We start from the raw sequence: 22,877 nt of genomic DNA, 5'->3' as shown, positions 1-22,877 counted from the left end.
GTTTTTTTCTTTCTTTTTTTTCGCAACACGTGGAACGCATTGAATTGACATTTCCGACACCTTATATGTTTATTTTAATAATTATACATTTATAACAAACAGATGTCCACTGTTTAATACATTTTTGTTTACATCATTTGTGTACTTGAATTTGAATCTACTTAAATGAAATAGAATTTGATTTTTTTTATCGTCATATTCTTGTTTGAAGTTATAAATTTCGTAGCTGTTAGAAACGGCTATTGAAAAAAGTAATTGCAGTCACTTAGCACATATCATCTAAAAGAAAAGACTTTTTTTGGTTATCGTTATATCCTAGTTTGAAGTTGTTATTACTGATTAACTTTGTTAACAAAAACTTTTTGTCATAAGCCAACATAAATCCCAACCGAACAAGACAAGGCGTTACACGTTTCGTGACAAAACTGCTGTTATTGAATTAGTTACAAAGCAGAAAGTTGGACTTAAGTTGGACACTGACAAAGTCAGACAGACAGACAGACAGACAGATGCGATGTTGTGTGTTAAATCATTATTGACATGTTGCCGATTATTGTGTCTCTAACTTCAGCTAATCAACGGTTAACAAACTTGAATCAACTAATTAAGCAATACAATGCATATAGGCTACCATTAAATGTTGTACTAAATAGGGCACAGGAAATGATACTAAATTCAATGTGTTACATTGGGGAAAAAATAACGCTTCTTAAACTAATGACTATTCATTTATAAAGTGATCCACCCACGACGAACGTAAGCATTGCATACCGATTGCAATCCCTTACAAAATCAGGGCAATAATTTTTTTTGTTGCTCTTTACGTGCGGCGCCATCGAATAATTCGTTGTTATTCAAAAGAACACTAACGAACAGGCTGCATGCATGAAACCCTCCGTTGGCTTCGTCCAATAAGTGGCAGCTGGGTGTGGGGCCACTTTTGTCCATGAGCAGGACGGCGGCGGCGGAGTGCGAACGTAATGGGTGGTGGCCTTGCGGCATTACCAATTGTATTCGCCAATCGGGAGCATCGAGCAGCGGAATTAGCCACCACCACAGCCGTCGTTGGCGAAAGGCCGTCGGAACTGTCGTTGGAAGAAGCGTGGACTTTGAAGGCAGCACCAATGCACGAGAAAATAGTGGAGGAGTCACGAAAAGCAAAGACTGAGAAGGTCCATCTTCTTGGCAACGCTAAGGAGAAGCCATCCAAAGCCGACAAAAATCCCCTCAAACAGTCCAAATTGGCGGAAAGATTGCGCCGTTCATTTCGACGTACTGCACACAGTTCGCTGGAGGCAAAATCGACACAGGACGAGCATCCGGCCAAGGTGGACAACAACAATCTTATCGGTCGCATACCCTTCTCGGTAGCCAGCCAAGTGCATCTGCCCGGCCTGGGTCTTGGTGGGCACATCAATACGGCCCTGCTACTGGACAGCCCCGACGAGTGCACCCCACCCGAATACGCATACCAGCACTTGAGCAGTGTTGCCACCACGAACACCAACTCGAGCAGCTCGCTCGAAAGCAACTACGAAGTGAGCGAGCTGAGGAGCAGCTCACACGCTAACATCCACTGGGCCAGCAGTCAGCCAAACTTTGAAATGGGCGGAGAGATGAGCATCAATGCCACCAGCAGAGAGACGCCCGAGCAGAAACTGAAACGCAGCAATACTACAGCACAACAAGGACAGGCCCAGGCACAAGGACAGGCACAGGGACAGGCACAGGGACAGGCACAGGCACAGGCACAAGGATTAGGTAGTAATCGTAGTGATCAGCAGCCAGTTGGCAGTCGCAGCTGCAGCATCACCAGTGAGAGCAGCTCGGTGAGAATGACGCGCCTGCAGAACTTTCTGTTTAGGAGTAGCAACGAGAGCTCACGCAGCTGCCAAGGTCATTCGAATGACGGTTTCACTGCGTCCTCGTTCAATTCATCGTCGGGCGAATGGGAACAGTTGGGCGCCCATGTTCTATCCAGTAGCAGTGGCGTTGGCGGCTTACACGACCTGAATACGGGCTCCTTTCCCGAGGAGACAACGCCGGACGAAGCCGATGGGGAGGAGACTGCGTTGCCCGTGGAGAATGCCGAAGCTGGTGCATATTACCAATACACGCTGACATCTCCAAATAATCCATTTCTACCCGAAATTACGGCACGTACCTATCATAGTACGTACGAGGACGACGACCTGGCCGAAGGTGCCCTTCAGCCTGAGGAGCTGGACTGTAATGTGACGTCCGTCAAGTACACCGGCTGGGGAACCGGCTCCCGATCCGCACAGCTGCCAACGCCCGCCTACAGTCGCGCCGGCTCCCAGGAGTCCACGTACAGTGAGAGCGGTGTTAGCTGTCCGCAAGGACCAACTCCCAGTCCAGCATCGAGCTCTTCCTCCACGCCCGGACGCCACAGGCGTAAGCTCTTCAGCCTGAACTCGCCCACGCGTCTGCTGCATCATCAGCAGACCAGCACAAGTACTCAGTCTCATCAGCCGCAGACGCCGCATCAGTCTCATCCGCAGAGAATTGAATTGTCCGCCTCGCCGACCGATAGCTTTGGCTCCAATGTTTTGATGCGGAGCCTGAACCCCTTCTTACCCGCCAGCAGTTCGCCAATTGCTGTGCCCTCGGATTTGAGGAGCAAGCGCGAGGAGTTTCTGCGTGCAACAATGAAAATCTGTCTGGTGGTTTCACCGCCCGCAAGCAAACTGCAGGTGAGTGAGTCACTCTTGCCGCCAATCAACTTGTAACAAGCAAATAAAAACTTTTACTCACTTTCTTTCCTTGTTTTCTTTCTTTTTGTTTATTATTAATTGGCTTTGTTTCTCTTTTAGGGATGTGTTTCACACTTCTTATAAGTAGACATCACCCCTTTTTATGGTATCTCATTTATAGTCGGTTTATTTTAACTTATTTGGTTTTTCTTTCTTTTTATTTTTACGTACAAATGTATTTATTCACGGTAAAGTGAGCATTGCATCTGCATTCAGCCAAGCGCAATAAAACAATACTTTATTGATTGGCCGAGTTTGTTGCACATGCATTCCAATCAGTTTAAACAGGAATCCAGTGTGCAAATACCAGAAAACATGATTTCAGTTAACAAACCATTGCGGTTTGTGCCTGAATATTGGCCAAGAACTCAACACTGCAAAGGAATTGTGCTGACCACATTTTATGACAGTCGTCTCAGACCCACTATCTGTCTGTCTGTTTAAATGCAAACTAGTTCCTCGGTTTTGAACTTCTATAACTTTCATAAGATTATTTTTCGCTTTTTGGTTTTTGTTTTTTAATTTAAACAATGGTATGTAATCTTCGGCGTGCCTAAGATATCTATTCTATCTTGTTAAATTATTGTAAACGGCATTTATTTAATTATTTTTTCTCTTTGTAGAGATTCCTGATTTACTGAATATTTTTAAGCTAATGATTGATGTACATACACATACATAAATATTGTTTTAAGCTTAAAAAACTGAAAAAAAAAACGAAGTACGGCGCACCAAATTCGATTATAAAAAACGGATATTGGGTCTACGCTTTGTGGATTCCTGTCACTCACACACTTTTTCATTTATTCCATTTCAGTTGAAATCAAAAAGTCTCACCCATTTGGATGGCCTCGACACGCTGGTGCCCTGCCAGCACGGAGTTGCCGCACCCACTACAACGGGTGCAGAGGAGACCCTCGCATCCCCCGGCCTGTCAGCGCCGGCGGCCACACCTGGCCAACAGCAGACACAAGCGGTAAGCTCTGGATATATTGGGCTAAGTAGAAAGAAAAAATAAAAAAAATAACACAAGGTGCATTCAGTTCGAGCAACTGCATCCTGCCTACAAATGTGCAATCGTTCTAATCCAATTGTTCCACGCCCCCCTTCGGTTTTTTCCTGTTTTTTCAATTATTTTTTGTTAATTACCATTCTTGTTGATTTATGGCATTTGCCTTCATATTTTACGGACTCTGTTCAACTGTTCCGTCTTGTCTTTTTTATGAGCTGCTAGTATTTACTCAACCTGAATTATTCACTATTTCCTGTACTTATCCTTTTCATTATAGTTGATTGTGGTTTTCTATGATTTTTCACATTTTTTCTTGCTGTTTCCTTAGTCAATCATCTAGTTGGCTGTTTGTTTTTTGACAAATATGTTACTTCTATTCACCCTATGTTCATTTACACGCTCTCTCTTTCTCTCTCTTTCTCTCTCTCTCTCTCTTTCTCTTCCTGTTTTCTTTAATCAATGCTACTCCTTATGCATACATATATAAATATATATACATACCATACTATGTAGGGGGAAATGCGCAATCCCCTCAAGGTCTGTCAGCATCCACACTCAACCCATACGACCACAACTTGTCCACCGCCCACGATTTATACACAAGCTCCACAATTTGTGCGTCGATCGCCGTCCCTGATGCTCTCGCCGAGCAGCTGTCAGGCCTCGGCCAGTGGGTCAGGTGTTCGGTGTAGCGTTAGCTCCACCCAGCTTCCTCATCCGCATCCGCATTCGCATCCGCCCTGCACGAGTGCGTCTGCAGCAACCCATTTGGCAGCTTCCTCTAAAAATGTGCAGTGCAATTTGGCAGCATCCTCAATCTCAGCGTCAACTTCATTGATTCCTCCTAATAGCGACAAGCCCACCACGGGCAATGTAGTTTACTACGGCGGAAACAAGAGCGTGACTTCAACGACAATGACGTCATCGCTGATACATCGAAAGAAACCATTATTGACACGCAGCGAGGTGAGTCACCCAACCACCTTTCAAATCCCAAAGAAGAAGAATCCTTTTGCCGCACTCAACAGTTTGTGTACTGATGATACTTATCCATTATTAATGAAATTAAACGAACAACTATTCCCATTGGAGAATTCCTTAAAGACTGACTGGTAAAACTTTATATAGAAGAGCATCTGTACTCTTAACACTCTTTTGAATAGCTATAAAAGTTTCTGGACAGGCAAATTTCTACAAAATGTTTATAGTTATAGTTGACAGCAGTGCCAATTTAGCATTTCACCTACACAAGTTGTCAGTTGAAATCGTGCGTTGTGGATGAACTGGAATCACTTTGCTCTGTTTTTGTTTTGTTTTGTTTTTATTATTAGTAACTACAATTTCCATCTGCGATTTAGTCAATAAACCGACAAAGGACAAGCGGAGCATTCGTTTGGTTGCGTTTTCATCTTTTTATATTTCATACTCAAGGGATTTAACAATTTTCAACGGTTATCTCGATTGCTAAATCGAACTCTGTATTCTATCCACTATTTTGAATTTGAGAACACTCCATTGATTATTTAACAAAGCAGAAATTTAATTTCGATAAAAATATTCCTCGTTTAGGTTTCAAGCTCGGAATTCTTTTCGGTATCCTTTTGTTTGGAGTCATCTCAGTTGCCGGACGAGGAGTTTATACCGGCGACCAAAGGCACAACATTACTGTGAGTATTTTAAAGATAAAATATGCATATGCACCATTTCATAATTTTTCAAATTACAGAAATGCACTGAAGAAGGCACTGCAAAGGCGAAATCTTACCTTCTCACAAATCACAATCACAGACAATAATCCCACGTACAGCTATTTAGATACAGGTATTGATGGCTATCCTCATAGTTGGCATGTCTAAATAAATATGTTTTGAAATTGTTAGGTCCGTCGACCATGACGATCCTCTTGGACGAGTATACTGATGTTGAGAACTTAGCGGGTCATCATCTTGTTATTTCGGAACGCGACAGCAGTCGAAAAACGTTACAAAAGGCAGCATCATTTGTGAGTTGATTCAGGAATTTCTTTTATGAATATGTAATTAATGAATTTCGCTCTTTCCCAAAGGGCTCTCGACAGCGACCACATCGTCTGCTTTCATCAGCGTCAACAGAGGAGACAAGTGAATTGGGTACAGGGAAGCAGATAAAGCAACGTTGGACTTCCATATTTAGCATAAAAAATCCGCAACAGAATCAACTTTATGACCTACTCAACGACTTTGCGAAAAATGGTGTGCCCCAGCGTCCAGAAGTTTTGAGTTCCGAACATTCCACGCTTTCCGACCCACTCAGCTATCTACAAAACATGGACAAATCATGGCGGGACTTTGTCGATAGCGTTTCGATGAGTGATAGTGAGATTAAGATACAAACTGCCATATGGGAACTAGTCACCACGGAGGTCTATTATATTCACGCTCTGCAAACAGTCACAGATGTAAGAAATCCCATTATTTGGTTAATACATCCTAAATAATTACTTTGTTGTAGCTTTTTTTGGCCTGTTTGGAAGCAGTGCAGGAGCAACGCCTTCTGATTGACGTCGATCAGCACAGGCTGTTCTCAAATGTACGGTCCGTGTGCGAGGCAAACATTAAATTTTGGAGTCTATGGCTATACCCGATGGTCGCACACAGTATTCGAACGCATGAGCCACTGAGATGTGCATTCTTCCAGGAAGGTTTTATTACGTTTGCCTCAATCTTTGCGCCCTACAAGGTAAGGCCCTACAACAATGTCAATTATCATTTGCTAGCCGAATCACATAGGGTTTTTTTTATGTACGATATTCAGGTATACTGTGCTGAGCAGAGTACGTGTCAGTTTTACTGCAAGGAACTTAATCAAAATAATGCCCTGTTCACGGCATATCTGGCGTGGTGCGAATCGCAGAAGATGTGCAATCGTTTGCGCCTCGCCGATATCGTTGTGCGTCCTATGCAGCGGCTAACCAAATATAGTCTGTTACTTGCGGCCATTAAAAAGCATATGAGTGATGTGAAGGAAATTGAAGTTATGGACACCATGATCCACAGCGTCGAGAATTTTGTTGGTAGCGTCAATAACCATTTGACAATGCGACAGGAGAGTGAACGTCTCAAGGGTGTTATGGCCCGCATCGAATCCTACGATGTGGTGGTAAGTATAAGTCAACAAATCAAATATTCAGCCATATCACACTTATATAAATGATGACAGGATACTAACAACGAGATGCTGGATAAGCTGATCAAACAGCACAGTCAAATGTTTGACCTGTGCGCCCCTATGCGCGGCTGTCCATCCTACCATGTGCGTCATCTGTTCATGGAGGGGGACCACAAGTTCAAGGACAACGTCGGCAAAAGCGATGTGCATTGTTTCCTGCTGACCGATATACTGCTCGTGTGCAAGAGCATTGCAAAGAAAGGATTGGGCGCCCTTAAGGTCATACGCCAGCCTTATCTGACCGATCATCTGATCGTGCATTTGGCGCACAACAATATTTTGAATTGTGTGTATCTCAATGAGTTTCAAGTGGCCACCACAGCGTTTACGCTGCAGTGCACCGAGGCGAAGAACTGGTATGATGCCTTGTGGCGCGCGAAAACCATTTATCAGAGACTGAAGCGAGGCAATGGAGGCGATAGTTTTCGGTTTGGCGGCAGTGGCACAAGTGCTGGCACTGGCGATTCCCTCGGCGTCCGCAAGTCACCAATTAACTCTTCAATCGGCAGTCATGTGTCTAGTGCAAACAACAGTCACAGCGGCAGCTTTGAGTGGAACGATTCGCGAAATATATCGATTGATTTTGAGAAAACCAACTCGTTGTCCAGCGACGAGGGATCTAATCTAATGGGTAAGACTCTCTGTAAGTAATACTCAAGCTCCTCACAATTCATCTTCTCTTCCATATATCGCTTACAGTTAACCAGGGACAACCGTCAAAGGGTAAGCAGCAAATTTTTAGGAGCGTGCCCAAGCCACAGATTGGAACGATTGCCTCGACATCGGCCAATACATTATCCGTGCAACCGGTAAACCACCTGGGTCAGAGTTTGCCCAACTTGAACTTACAACACAGCCAAACGTAAGTCGCCACAGACAATGCTACGCTTCCTGCTTACTAGAAGCAAATGAGCAAGCAATCACATACATAAGTATTCACTATTCATCTTCTGATAAGCATTTTCCAGTCATTTTGTTTAAGTCCTTAAGACCGTCCGTATACGTCGTTAATGTTATATTATACTTACATCTTATATACATAAAACAAGCATATTTATATCTGTATACATAGTTTGGCTAATTTTAATTTTGTAAAGCAAACATTTTTTAAATAAATATATATACATATTTTTTATTATGCATACATATAATGTAATATCAAATACTGTCTTTCATCTAAGCAAACATTAAAAACGCCCTCACAATGCTCTGCTTGAATTCACCATTAAATCTCTCACCTCAAATGTTCATGTGCATTTAAGCCACCATACGCAAGCCGTTCTAAATACTCTTCTCTCTTTCGTTTAATATTTGTTGTGCTTTTAGAGCACACGCACGCACAGAGCTCGAAAAGCCGAAAGTTGAGCTGAAGCTTAAGAAAGAAAATAAAATGTGTAAAGCTTTTCCAATCATCTCTCAGCTCAGCTTTATGGCTATATTTGTGCTCGCGCCTTAAGCTTTTTTCCCACTTGAAACGTATTTAGCTGCAAATTGGTTTATTATTCATTGAGTTGGCTTTTTTAGCTTGAATACTTTGTAGTCCGGCGACTTTTCGTCTGATCGTTGTTAAAGTGAACTTTACCAATACTTATAGTAACAATACATTGCTTGTGCCGGGCACAACGACTAGTCACTCGGGTAACTTATTGTTGTCGCCCAGTCATCGTGGCATTTCCTATCCACCGCCGAGTCCAACTAGGTGAGTCCGTAAACACGAAAAATCGGAGCAGTTATAGCATCATGTTCATTTATTATATATTCGTATCTCTCTCTCTCTCTCTCCCTGCTGACATATTTATGACATTTATTTTTTCTTCGCATATATGTGTAACATTGCATTTTCGAATGTCTCATGTGCCATGTGTCCACCCACCATCACCATATGTATGTAACGAATGGTCGAAAATCAACTACCAACAATCGAATCCAATTCATTCCGATCCAACCATTTAAATGCGTACTGTGTTCGTGTCTCTAGAGTGCCGTTAAGACGTGGTATGGCATTCTCCACTTCAACGAAGAACCCACCCCTGCTGAAGACGCGCAATATCACATCTCAGAACAGTATTAATTGGCATCAGATACCTGCAACGCCCACACCGACCAGTCCGCGATCGCAGCACAATTCGCCGGGCAATGCTTCTAGCACCTGTCCAACTGATCCGAGGCAGCTGCAGAAGCAGATATCCCATCAGATGCCCTTGCAAACGGCCCAACAAAGTCATTTGGACCTTCAGCGAAATTTAAGCAATGAAACCGATGTTTAATACCAGCCAATATATAATTGGTCAACAATAAAATTAATTAAGTTATTAGATTAGATATACTGGACTAAAGACAGACTTTTCTTTTAAATGGCCATCGGATAAAAGCAAATAAAGTATAGAGTTGGTCAATGTAGTTGTTAATACTGCACCTTTGGGTCCAAATAATATACGAATATTACAAAAAGCATTCCAGCTAAGTGCTGTCCATTCCCATTGTCTATCCATCTACAAGTCTACATGTGCATATATAAACATATTCAACAGTTATACGAATGCATTCAAGAGTACTCTTCCAAAAAGTATAAGCATAAAATAAAATAACTAAAATCTAAATATGAAAATGTGAATGTATAAAATTTTATAAACTTTTGAATACACACATTTACATATATAAATATATATCTATAATAACCATAATAAATAGAATATACATATGAGCTACCACTGTTATTCATTAAATGAGGAACCTATTAATTATTATATATAAAGCATGAATACATTTAAAACACGTTTTTTTCAAACTTTATTCGCTATTGCCATATCTGTCTTATATGCAAACTAGTCTACCTATTTCAACCAAATATTAATTAGGACCTGTCCCTCTCATTATATATGCCTGTAGCTGCATTTGCAGAGAAATCGTACATTGTGTTTCCCTTTTTAATGTTTGATAACAACTTTTACACTTTTACACATACATACAAGCACATAATCACATTTCATTTGTTCCTCTAGACAATTCAACGATCAGACCAATATTAATATGATATATACTATTTAAAATATATCCTTTTATTAGAATTGAAATGTGTTGATTGAAGCTACCAATACAATAATGGACGTGCTTCACCACAGCTAACACAAATCACATGCAATCGGCACTATATATATATATATACATATACATATATATATATGCATATACGTATAGAAAATTTGTGTAGATTTGGTCCGTCAAATCTGGTGTGTAATGTACGCTCAAAATATTACAACAGCAAAAATACATATTTACTATATAAGTTATAGTTTATAAACTATCAGTTATCCCTTAGGCAACTCATTTACAGAGGTCGACAGATTAAAAATGAAAAATAAGTAGAATTTTTACAGAAGTGGCTAAAAAAAACTTTGCTAGGTATCGGTTCAACATAAAACTAATCAGTAAAATATAGGTTAACTTTTTAGAATTCACACCTAATGAAAAATGAAATACAGTCTAACTTCTCGATAATTGAGGACATCCAATGTAACAAGAATCTTTAAACAGTTTCCGATTGTAAAAATCAAATAGAGAGATTCAAATAAGCAAGAGAAGATAGGCTATATTCCAATCTACTATCATCGGGTGTATTTATCTTTCTTTATAATTTGCTCGACATTCTTTATATGCTTATTCTAAAATATACTATATCCAGTTGCATAAATTTTAACAACTTTTGGGCATACAAATATGTGATAAACTTACATAGAATGGCTTTAAATAAGCCTATTTATATTCAAAAATGTACAAAAGCTAACTTCATTTTAGTTGGAAAACATACTAGTTTTGATAAAAGATAATGTACTTGTTCGTGTTTCTGTTCAATTAGAAAACTGCTTTCAATAGAATATGTAGTAGTGCCTAAGGAATGATAAACGCTCTTCCTGCCATTAAATTGTTCCCAAAATCTGGACTAATATGAGGCATACATATACATAAAAAGACACATATTTATTATTGTAATGTATAACATTTTAGATTGTATATAAAATTGCTATGTAGAACAGAACGCGTATACTCTCATTAAAGATAATATTTTGGTCTATCGTCAAATGAAAAAAATGGAATGGCTAATCGCAGTTAGTCGTTATAAAAAGTTACACATATTTTGAGGAAAGAAATTACTAAATCGCATAATGTTAATAAATTAAAATTGTTTCTTTTTTTAATTGATAATTATTTGAAATGTACAAATGAATGGTTATTATGAAAGATGTTTACATACATATGAGAAAGCTGTATACACAAATAAATATATATATATATATATTGAAGAACGTATTTTAAATACATATTTTAAATATATACACATACATGCAAATATACTGGATAAACAAAATTACTCCCACAGTATTATTTAGTGTGCAATTAATAATGTATTATAAATAAATATATTTTCAATATCAGCTGTAGTGCTCTGATTTAGGTATATACCGTAAAGCGATTAACATCGAGTTCGCACTCAGCCGACTATATATGTATTAATATTTGAATTCATATATCCTGATTTGGCTTGAGACTCTGACAATTATTTAGCTAATTTGTAATGATTATAAATATATGTACTTAAGTAATAGAACTCAAGCTTGAATGATTTTCGCAAAAAGCCTCCAAAACAGATACATAAACACATCCAAAACAGAGACACACATCCAAATAAATATACATATATGTATTCATGCAGAAATACAATAACTAAACATAGTAATGAGCGTAATACAAAAATAGCTTTATTTACACAAGTAAATTAATTATATTTACATACAACATATGTATAACATGTTAAAGAATTTATGAATTAAAAACAAAATGGTTTTAATGTTTGCTGGGTTTTTTTTCTTCTTAACTAATATATTCAATTGATATGATAATTTTTATATGTATACCTTGTATACCATGAAATTGTACTTGTAAATAATAAATAATTACAATGGCTATCCTAAGAGCGGACGTGCTATAAGGGCCACAGAGCACATCATTTATCAAGCTGGGTACCACAATAATTGCTTGCCTCAAATTTGCCTCTTACAAGTCTTAGAAGGTCTGCTTTCCGCTTTCCACTTTCCACTTTCCACTCTCGACTGTTTTGCTGGCAGCTGCGTTACAAACTTTTAATGGTTTAATAAGCATTGCTGTCCATCTGGCTTACTTTTTAATATCTTTGCACAGGGCATCTTCATTTTGCTTAGAAATGTGTAACATTTCTAAATTTGTAGCTATCGATTGTACTTTACAAGTAATCAGTATTTAAATGAATTGAAGGGAAACATGTGTGCTATTTAAGTGTATTCACATATTATTATCAAAAATGATATTAAATATTCGCCACATCGTAGATATGGCGATGTTAATTTCTCACAGTGTAGTGTGTGGAGATTGAGGTATGATATCTTATCATCCGCTGTAAAGCAATTGCCAGTTCATTGATAAGGCAGTTGACTTGTGTACGATAATATCTATTTATTTTAAAATGATAGCTAGTCTTAAAAAAAAAAATGGTCCGCTACGCAGTCATCCGTCATTATTACAAACATCAACAGAAAATGTGGCAACCCAACTTATTCCGCTTAAGTGTTTTATTTGCATTAATTTACGTCCTTCTTTACGGAGTTGGGATAGCTGAGGGCGCCGTAAGCGAAGTTTCTACAGATTCAAGCCCGACGACATTCTGGCAGCGCCTCAAAGAAAGCGTAATGGGCTTTCAGTGGCAGCAAGCAAATGCAGAATTTGAGAGTCCTGCGACTATTCAAAGGCGACGCGAAATGTGGCAGCGCATCAGCATGGCAACCGTTTTATAAGGGATACTTGTATACTTAATTAAACTAATTAGTTAGGTGCATTTTTATGTAGAGCAATAATAAATACAAATCTGCTGACTGCATTTATTTAGGTATTTTTAAAACACTTGACGTTCTTAGCCTGGTCACAATAGCCGGATTTCTGATCCCAATAGAGACCCCTCGGGCAGGAGGTCAGCACCGGCATGCCCGCAATACAAATGTAATACTTGCTGCAGTCATCGGGATGCGATAAATAGCTCTGCTGATCCGAGGGACACTTTAAAACACTAATGGCACTACTATGTGGTGCACTGGTCGGTGTTGGCGGAATCAAGCTAGTTGTCGGCAAGGCACTGCTGGTGTCCACAATATAGCAGACGGTCACTTGGCCGGGTGTGGTGCTTTGCGCTTTTTCCCCCTCCACATATTCCAAATTATTTTTGCTGTAGCACTCGGCGTTGCCACTTGGCTGACACTCGAAGCGCCTGTAGTTCCAAAGAGTGCCTCGGCCGCAGTGATGACGATGAAGATGACCGTAGGCGCAAATAAAGTACAGCTGACAATTGCTGGGATGTGGCAGGAAGTACGCACCAAAGTGACGGCAGTCTATGAGCTCCGGATCGTACTTATCCATGGGATTCACGGCCAGACCTGTTTCGACATCGATGGCAACAAAGTCCGGCTTCGGTTTGGTCATCCACCAATCGAAATCAGTATGTGGTTTGCTCCCAATGTCTGCGTTCAGGTATCCATTGAGCTTTGAAGTTGTGTCTGGGGAATTACTCTCGTTTGCAATGCATTGCGCCTTCTCAGGCACATCGCACATCAACTTAACCGCATCGAAATTGAGTCCCTGATTGCAGTAGAAGAGCTTTGGAACCGAACCGCAGGCAAAGTATGCACTGCAATCCAGCGGATTGGGCACCAGTTGTCCCTCCGTACGATCTTTACAAATCTGCAATCAAATCAGCACAGGTGAGAGGGGGAGGACATCTTCCCAAAAAACTGTAGTCTACTCACATGGCTCAGATTGATGATTTCTTTATGAATTGGGTCCTCAGCGGCATGGGCAACTCCGAGGCAGATGCCCACAACCAATGCAAAATGCATGCGAATTTCCATGCGATCTCCGTAATTAACTGTAGTTTGTTGCTATCAATTCCACACGTTGGGAAAAACACTTGACTATTTTTCCATGTGCGACATTTATATATGAACGACCCATCCCCACACCCAGCTCCCGCTGGGTGCAGCCAATCTTAAAAATTTTGCCTACACTAATTGAAACATGAAAACATATTATTTTTGGAGCACTTAAATGTGCGATAACAAGTAAGAATGCCCTAGTCCAGATAGCTCGACTACGAGATACTGTGAACCTGCTCTTAAATACAATTTAAATCGATTGAAATTGAAAAATGGTTTTAATATCAATATGAAAATGCTTGTTGAACTATTGGGTGTCTCTTATGCGACTCTGATGAACTTTTTTTTATAATATTTCAATGCATATTAATTATCAATTGGAATGATAATCCTTTAAAAGTTAAATTTTTATTGCAATCAAAAATCTATTTGTTTCGATATTGGCGAAATTAGGAGAGGTACGGACAAAATCAAACTTGGTCTGTGCGTGGTATAACAGATTGTGTATTCCAAACTTGAATACGTTTCTAGCTCTTGTAGTCTCTGACATTCGTTAGTTCTTACAGACGGACAGTCAAAACAGACATAGCTAGATCGCCTCGTCTGCTTTTATGGGATCAGAAATGCTTCCCACTACTTGTTACGTGGTTTGGCACAACTTAAATATACCCTTTTTAACCATTTTTAATGGGTTCTTGGTATAAAAATACAGATGAACAGCACATACATTTCCGAACAATGTGTCATGGTAAATAAAAAATTGTTAGCTGTGGCATACTTTCGGGTGAAATTTGTTAGTTTCAATTTGTTTTGTTTTGTCTTTAAAAATTAAACATGAACTTAAATTATGGCGGACTAGTTGTGAGTTTCTGTTTTCATAGTGTTGTTTTTTTTACTTTATGACTTCGCGGCTGACAATGAACTGTTAATTCACATAGTAAACTTGAGAAGTAGTTACCCAATTAAAGAAAATTTAAAATATGAGTTAAGCTTAAAATCTCAACAGTAGGACTATATCGGAAGTCAAATTTGTTGACTTCGTTATAATCAATAAATAACAATATATTTATATGTATGTATGTATGGATGCATGTATAATAATAAATACATTTTGTTGAATGATTATTAATCAATTAAATTCAGTACGTTGAATACATTACTGTTTTTGTACATATTGATGACAACGATATTTTTAAACAATTCGCAAATAGGGTTATCTAGAGAAGTGATCGGTATTCCTAATTTGTTACTTGTCAAATTGGCATTAAGTCACTTGATAAAAATATGAATATAATAGCGACATTCGCAGCTCTGCTTTAATGCTCCAAAATTTATATGCTGTCTTTCAGCTATACATTTGTATGTATGTACATATATATACAATGAGTTCATTTTTGACACGTTATATTTAATGAACAAGGTACAACCCATTCAGTTTGTCGTTGTCTTTGCGCGTGGAGTTCGTTCTTGTGTTCCTTTTCATTTTCATCAAAATGAGTGCGTACACCTCAGTATATATTCAGGATTAATTTTTGTTTCCAATGAATTTTTTAATGAAACTTTGAGAACCTATTAATATCCTAATTAAGTAAATTCACCTTTCATTTTTAATATTATAATTGCGTGTATGTGCCTTGCAGGTACTTCAAGCCATAGAGTATTGAACATACTTGTCGGCCTTAGCCTAATTATAGGATCATGCTTGGCTGATACGTTTGATCCGTTTGATCCGGATCTCATTTGTACACTTGTCGTTGATGGCACTAAAATGAATGATCCGCGTGCCTGCAACAGATGGATACAGTGCACCGATGGACAACCCATTAGTGGCACCTGCGACGATGGGCTCTTCTATGACAGGGAAAGCAAAGACTGTGTGCCATCGACTGAGATCAATTGTGTCTCGAGCGATCCGTGTGCTGAATTGAATACGAATGGCTTTGCACCCGATCCGTATTCCTGCAATGGTTACTACTACTGCAAGCAGGGTAAGGGCACAAAGGGCGAATGCAATACCGGAATGAACTATAATGCTGCCACTGAAGCATGCATACGTGACTTTCCCTGTAATGCCAAAATGAATCCGGATAGCGTATGTAACATTCTGCCTGATGGCGTTTACATCAAGGATCCCACAAGTTGCAACGGCTATCAATTTTGCTGGCTGGATAATGCCATTAATTACAATTGCCCCTACAACTTATATTTTAGTGCCGCGAATGGCGACTGCGATTCTCCACAGAACGTTGAATGCGCATTCACCGAGCCACCTCCACTAACTGCCGAGCCGGATGAGTGTTTAGAGACGGGTAGTTTTATCCCGGACAAAAGTAGCTGCAACGGCTACTACTATTGTTATGAGGGTGACGACGGTCAAATGCTACTCGACCATGGCGATTGCCCCGTTGGTCGATTCTTCTATGTCAACGATAATGGTATCGGTGTTTGCAAGCCCCGATCTCAGGTGCAGTGCGATTACGATCGTTGCGTTAATCTTGGCTATACTAACATCGAGCTGGCGAACGAGTCGAATGATGGATGTAAAGGCTACGTCTTATGTCAAAATGGGGTCACAATTGGCAAGGGCACCTGTCCAAACGGCGAGTACTTCAATGAGCTGACTCAGCTATGCACTACTCAAGTCATATCTTATACGGCCTGCGTCATATCAGCTCAGTCTACGACACGACACGAACAGGTATCGACGACGGATGATGATACCGCAACCACAACAGCACCGTAGGCCACATGCGGGAAATAGCCTTTACTTGTTAGGAATTGAAACTGTTGATAATTGGTTTTGTGAGCCTCACCCAATCAATTTCACAAATATATATTTATTTATTTCTATACCTATATTCGCTTTTGATAAATTTAGTTTAATCTGCAAAACACAAAATAGAAATTTTCACCAGCTAATGGAAATGTTTGTCACAACTTAAATATACCCTTTTTAACCATTTTTAATGGGTTCTTGGTATAAAAATACAGATGAACAGTACATACATTTCCGAACAATGTGTCATAGTAAACACAACATTTTTAACTGTGGCATACTTTTGGGTAAAATTTGGGAGGTACAATATGATTTATGGTTTAAAAATTAAACATGAACTTATACTATGGCGGACTAGTTGTGAGTTTCTGTTTTCGTGGTGTTTTTTTTTTACAATGACAATGAACTGTAAATTAAAGAAAATTGAAAATATGAACTAAATTTCAGTTATGTTGTGTGCGCTTTTATTTTATATCTCGATTTTTTTTTTAGTTTTTCGGTAAAATTAAATTTGGTGTTACAGGTTAAAGGCATTTTACTTCAAATGTATTTTCAATGCCAGACCTGAATTTAACATAATGGTAGTGAATGGAACACAATTAAAATCTCAACAGAAGGACTAATCAATGACAGTTACTGAGTTGTGCAACACTACTCGTCTATATCGGAAGTCAAATTTGTTGACTTCGTTATAATCAATAAATAACAATATATTTATATTTACTGTTTTTGCACATATTGATGACAACGATATTTTTAAACAATTCGCAAATAGGGTTATCTAGAGAAGTGATCGGTATTCCTAATTTGTTACTTGTCAAATTGGCATTAAGTCCCTTGATAAAAATATGAATATAATAGCAACATTCGCAGCTCTGCTTTAATACTCCAAAATTTATACGCCGTCTTTTCTTTCTTTCTTTGTATGTGTTCATTTTTGACACGTTATATTTAATGAACAAGGTACAACCCATTCAGTTAGTCGTTGTCTTTGCGCGTGGAGTTCGTTCTTGTGTTCCTTTTCATTTTCATCAAAATGAGTGCGTACACCTCAGTATTTATTCCGGATTAATTTTTGTTTCCATTCACCGAGCCACCTCCACTATCAGATGAGTGCTCAGAGGCGGGCAGTTTTATCCCGGACAAGAGTAGCTGCAACGGCTACTACTTGTGTTACGAGGGTGACGACGGTCAAATGCTACTCCATCATGGCGATTGCCCCGTTGGTGGCTTCTTCTATGTCAACGATAATGGTATCGGTGTTTGCAAGCCCCGATCTCAGGTGCAGTGCGATTACGATCGTTGCGTTAATCTTGGCTATACTAACATCGAGCTGGCGAACGAGTCGAATGATGGATGTAAAGGCTACGTCTTATGTCAAGATGGTGTCTCAATTTTCAAGGGCACCTGTCCAAACGGCGAGTACTTCAATGAGCTGACTCAGCGATGCACTACTCAAGTCATATCTTATACGGCCTGCGTCATGACACGAACATAAATAAGTGTGAGCCTCAACCAATCAATTTCACATATATGTAGTCTTTGCCCATTAGTCTTATATCTGTCTTATATCTGCACATACAATTGGTATCTTTAAATTTTAAATATACTTGTTCGTATATCATTCGCAGGTCGCTACCAAATCGAAAGAAAGAAAGTAAAACAGTTGCTTTTCCTAATTAGCGGATAACAAGCCCGTCAGTTTAACTTTAAGGTATATATTTAGCCGCCTACTCCCAAATAAAGTATCTTGTACTTGCTCAAATCGCAATCGGTGTTCCTTGAACACTGCTAATAGAAATTTTCACCAGCTAATGGAAATGTTGCTCAGATGAGCAATCCCAATTACATGATCGACTTCTTCCCCAACACAAATTATATGTACTTTGATACTACTATTTCACGAACTGTACGAACCCTGCAATTTATCAACAACAACAAAAACAAAAACATCAATAGAGACACTAACTACAACTAGTAAGTAGGTACAAGCACCTGCATACTATCAGCGCTCGTCAGTATTAATTAGCACGCATAAGGTATGTTTTGTATTGTACAATACTCTTATTGTATTCGTATTTCTTCAGTTCGGGGGAATGCCACATCGATATTTGACAGTCCGATAAGAGATTTTATTTTGCTGTTATTTTGTTGTTGTTCTATGTTTTTCAAATGGCCTTTGTTCTGGAACTATCTATAGGTATGCCTCTTTAATTGTTGTTGTAGATGGCATGATATAATTACAATTTTTATTAAAAATAACGAGCCATATCAATCTTTTGCTCATGCGGCTATTTCAGAAATAATGTTAGCCACAAACGTATCATTGTCGGCGATTATGATTCCGATACAACTATTAACATATATTAAATTAAATACAAACAAATCGCAATGCTTTCGACTTCCACCAATAGATTTTTTTTTTTTTTTTTTTTGGCTGTTTTAATTAGATACAATTAATTACAATTTTAAGACGTATTCGTACTGAATCTTTTAATAAGGGCTTCGTTTTTAAATTAATTTTCGCGTTTATGCCGCGCAAGCGATGTAGTTGTGATTGATGGGGGTGCATCCCTGGCTGCGTTCATCAAAGTAGTAGTCGGTGGGGCACTGACCGGAACCGACGGTAACACCTGCCGAGCAGCGAGCATAGGCCTGACAGTCACCAAGCACATTGACATAGGTCAGGGTGGAGCCAGCGCAACGATCCAGAGTGCAGCGCACATTGAGACGGTCTCGACAGGAGAGCTTCTCGTAGTCGAAATATGTTCCCATTGGGCAGACAAGATGCTGAGGGTTTGTATCGTGCTTGCCTTTGATGGGAGCGTTACAGATGTAATAGTGGCTGCAGGACTCGTCATCCGCAAAGTAACCCTGACGCGCTGTTGTTCCGTTGACCAAACAGAAAGTGTTCTCTGGCGGAGGCAATGCAGCCTTTCCATAGCAGGTGACATTGGCGACGGCCACACAGCGACCCAGGGCAACATCGTAGGCCATCTGGGCGGCGCATTCGCGTTCATGGAGCTCTCCATTTTGGCAGACATAGTACTTGTTGCAATGCTCCTCGTTGGCGAGCCGGGTGTTGTTCGGCAATGAGCGGCAGACTGGCGAGATTGTCTTCTTGGTGCTGCCGGGGCAATCATAGTTGGTGGAATAGACGCAAGAGTGGGATTTCGGATTGAAGATCAGCTCAGTGGGACAGTTGGCCTTGACCTCGCGATGACCCTTGCACAGAATGTAGCCCTGACAGGTGTTGCTTGTGGGATCGGCAAGGAAGGACCCATCCACTTGGTCGGCACATGCATTCACAATAGTATTGGTGTCACTCTTGAGATATGGGCAATCCACATTTGCTGCCATGGTGCAACGACCGCCCTCTTTGTTATAGTAGAGGCCAGTGGCACAAGTGCCCTCCTCCATGTTGTTGCCATTGGCCGGACAGCGGACCCAGTAGTTGCAGGTGTTTGGGCGCAGGAAACTCTGGTCTGATGGCAGCAATTCGCACATCTCTGTCATTGTTAGATGCTCAAAATCGTCCATTTTGCTACCAGTGCTAGCCAGGCCACCACTCGCAGCCAGGGTGAGCACAAGCAGAGGTAAAAGTCCGCTTGCTGCAATGGCAGGCGTTAGCATTAATACGAAATCAGTTATCAGCTATCAGTTACCTTGCTTCATGATTTTTGCCGTTGATGCGATGATTATCGATATCCTTAAAGTGTTACGATCGCTGTTGCTCCACATGCAGCTCCGCAACTTGACTGATGCGCTGGCACCGGGCGGAGCCTCTTTAAATATGCAAAGCGCTATTTTTCTCAAGAAAAAAAAAAGAAAAAAAAAAACAAACACAAAAAAAATAATAATAATTTTGGAAATGCACAGGGCCAAGGAAGATGTTGTAGCTGTATACATCGATTTCAATGTTGATTTCTCTGCCTGCCTTTGATATCTCAATCAATGTGAGCGATAATATTCGCATCTGATAGCGAGCAGCATGTAAATTACACGGCAATAACATGTCGCATTGGTGGTTCGGTGGTTCGGAGGCTCAATGGAGTCACATGCATATGTGTATACCATCAGCCCCCAACTAAATGCTGATAGGGCAATTGGACATGTCAAGGTATTGAGTTGAGTGAACGCATTGCTGAATTGAATGAAATTTTCGATACTATCGTCAAATCGAACTCATTGACTGATTTCGTTCCGGACGAAAGACGCTAGCAATTTATAAGCCACGAATTCCTCAGAATTTTTCAATATAGAGGAATTGGTTTTCATTTTATCATCATTATATATTAACTAAATTCGATCGCAGTTAAAAGTTTAGTTAGGTTCGCCCCAAATAACTCATTTGGAAAATATATCTGATAATATACAGCTATGTAATGGAGTCAATTAAAATATACATAATAGAGCCGAATGATAGAATAATCGATTTTATTGATATGCATTTTTAAGTTGCAATATTTGTATACGAGCATACATTTAGAACAATAGTTAAAAATTGCGAATACTTTCCATTTGTCATTATTTGTAAGAAGGTTATGTAGTGGATGTGGCTTTACAAATGGTGTACCATGGCTGGGTTGTCACACATCTCCCTGCTACTTCATCAAAATATTCATAGCCTGGTTGACAATAGGCAGTTTGACCAGTTGGACAATATGTATACTGTTTACACCCTGTGTATGATACGGCCGCATATGTCAAATTTGTATTTGCACAGCGATTATAAGTACAGCTTGTGGAAATGGGTGACACACATTGTGAACTTTCTGAGTCAAATTCCAATCCGAAAGGACATGTTCCCCAAACGGGTGAAGATGTTGTGCTCTCGCAATAAAAATATCCGTAACATGTTGCGGAATCGGGAGAGAATGTCGATATCCCTTCGCAGTTGGCCGGTCCCTTTGGTGGGAGATTACCGGGTGAGTCATTTCCGGGCGTATCTTCGCAGGGATCATTAGCCTGACAGCTTCCGAGAGCAGCATTATAATATTGATTATTTTTGCACTGTCCCCATACTCCATAGCCCTCGACGCACTGCAAATATTGGCCGCAATTGTCTGGATCACCGACGAAGATGTTGTTCTTCATGAAGCGACAGATATTATTCTGAGGACAGGACGGTCCCCACACGCATGTGTTATTGTTAGCGGCATACTGTTGACCAGTCGGACACGATTGCATTTGGTACTTGCCATTGCCAAAGCAATAAGCATATTGGGTGCAATCGGTCGGATCGGCGACAAAGCCAGGTGTCGTTAACACACTACATGTCTGAACCGCACTGGTTGTGCACGCTGTGTTGGTGTTGAATTTACACGTGCTAGATTGCGGATCATATACCTGTCCCTGGGCACAGTAGCCATAAGACACAAGCTGCTGGGACTGACAGTATCCCCAGCCGGTGCAATCGGACGGATTGCCAATGTATCCATTTTCTGACCACTGCTGGCACATATCTTCCATGGTGTATGCATTCGCCTGGATGGCCAGCAAAAGACAGACGGCTGCAAAGGCGGTCGCCTTGAAGTGAGAAGCTGCAAGGAATAAAAGCGTATGGGTAATTAAAAAATATCCTTGGTGCTATCCATATTAGCACATCACAGCATTTCCTACCTGCCATTGCGTTAGGGTTGTAAGTGACTTATTGGATAGACTTGTATGCTATAGAAGCATACCAACTCAGTACTAAACTTACCAATTCCATGTTATGCTTTATATAGAGAGTCAAGCGTGTGGCACCTAATTCCCTATCGGTGCGTTTAATTAAAACTGTTTTTACCTTCCCAGATAAGCTCACCCAGTACACCCGAAATTCATAGGAAATGTCATAATTAAAGTGCGATAATGCTCCGTCTCACCTAACATATTCTTAATTTTTTCACTTCGCTTTTAGTAATTATATGTAGATGTGTGACAAGTAACAACGGTTTGAGGCTTCCCTGACAGCCCTTTATATAGAAACGATGAAAGCAGCAGTTTAATCAACGATACATACGACCGACACAACGAACGATAATTAACTATTTATAGTCCACAGTGCGATTAATCATCCTTATTATCTACAAGTTCTTTTGGATTATCAATTGCCTCTTGTCGCTGTTTCTTAATGTACATAATTACTTTTAAATCAATGACAATTATTGATC

General features: G+C 39.9%; 6 protein-coding genes across 6 annotated transcripts; 3 read left to right on the top strand and 3 right to left on the bottom strand.

Moving 5' to 3' along the window:
* The first annotated feature begins 840 nt into the window (after positions 1-840).
* LOC6556571 lies at positions 841-9,594 on the top strand. Its single transcript, XM_043215435.1, has 12 exons — positions 841-2,714; positions 3,592-3,750; positions 5,356-5,453; positions 5,513-5,607; positions 5,667-5,788; positions 5,852-6,223; positions 6,277-6,504; positions 6,580-6,924; positions 6,985-7,624; positions 7,693-7,855; positions 8,588-8,692; positions 8,972-9,594. The coding sequence occupies exons 1-12, from the start codon at positions 981-983 to the stop codon at positions 9,258-9,260; spliced, it is 4,350 nt and encodes a 1,449-aa protein (XP_043071370.1). The 5' UTR covers positions 841-980; the 3' UTR covers positions 9,261-9,594.
* A 3,294-nt stretch (positions 9,595-12,888) lies between these two features.
* LOC6556568 (probable chitinase 10) lies at positions 12,889-13,923 on the bottom strand. The gene is made up of 2 exons (XM_001984205.2): positions 13,821-13,923; positions 12,889-13,755 (listed from the first exon to the last, which is right to left on the bottom strand). Exons 1-2 carry the CDS (start codon positions 13,920-13,922, stop codon positions 12,907-12,909), a joined length of 951 nt encoding a protein of 316 aa, XP_001984241.1. The 5' UTR covers position 13,923; the 3' UTR covers positions 12,889-12,906.
* Positions 13,924-15,714: 1,791 nt separating this feature from the next.
* LOC6557108 (peritrophin-48) lies at positions 15,715-16,689 on the top strand. Its single transcript, XM_001984206.1, has one exon. The coding sequence runs from the start codon at positions 15,715-15,717 to the stop codon at positions 16,687-16,689; it is 975 nt and encodes a 324-aa protein (XP_001984242.1).
* Positions 16,690-17,719: 1,030 nt separating this feature from the next.
* Positions 17,720-18,295, top strand: LOC6557226. The gene has a single exon (XM_032742994.1). The coding sequence runs from the start codon at positions 17,918-17,920 to the stop codon at positions 18,218-18,220; it is 303 nt and encodes a 100-aa protein (XP_032598885.1). The 5' UTR covers positions 17,720-17,917; the 3' UTR covers positions 18,221-18,295.
* Positions 18,296-19,206: 911 nt separating this feature from the next.
* Positions 19,207-20,317, bottom strand: LOC6556536 (peritrophin-44). Its single transcript, XM_001984208.2, has one exon. The coding sequence runs from the start codon at positions 20,260-20,262 to the stop codon at positions 19,252-19,254; it is 1,011 nt and encodes a 336-aa protein (XP_001984244.1). The 5' UTR covers positions 20,263-20,317; the 3' UTR covers positions 19,207-19,251.
* An 885-nt stretch (positions 20,318-21,202) lies between these two features.
* Positions 21,203-22,351, bottom strand: LOC6557149 (peritrophin-44). Its single transcript, XM_001984209.2, has 2 exons — positions 22,345-22,351; positions 21,203-22,265 (listed from the first exon to the last, which is right to left on the bottom strand). The coding sequence occupies exons 1-2, from the start codon at positions 22,349-22,351 to the stop codon at positions 21,265-21,267; spliced, it is 1,008 nt and encodes a 335-aa protein (XP_001984245.2). The 3' UTR covers positions 21,203-21,264.
* Positions 22,352-22,877: the final 526 nt, after the last annotated feature.

The sequence above is a fragment of the Drosophila grimshawi genome, unplaced genomic scaffold (genome assembly GCF_018153295.1).
Source record: "Drosophila grimshawi isolate 15287-2541.00 unplaced genomic scaffold, ASM1815329v1 contig_44, whole genome shotgun sequence".
NCBI classification, from domain to species: Eukaryota; Metazoa; Arthropoda; class Insecta; order Diptera; family Drosophilidae; genus Drosophila; species Drosophila grimshawi.
This window is presented reverse-complemented; position numbering and strand designations above follow the sequence as displayed.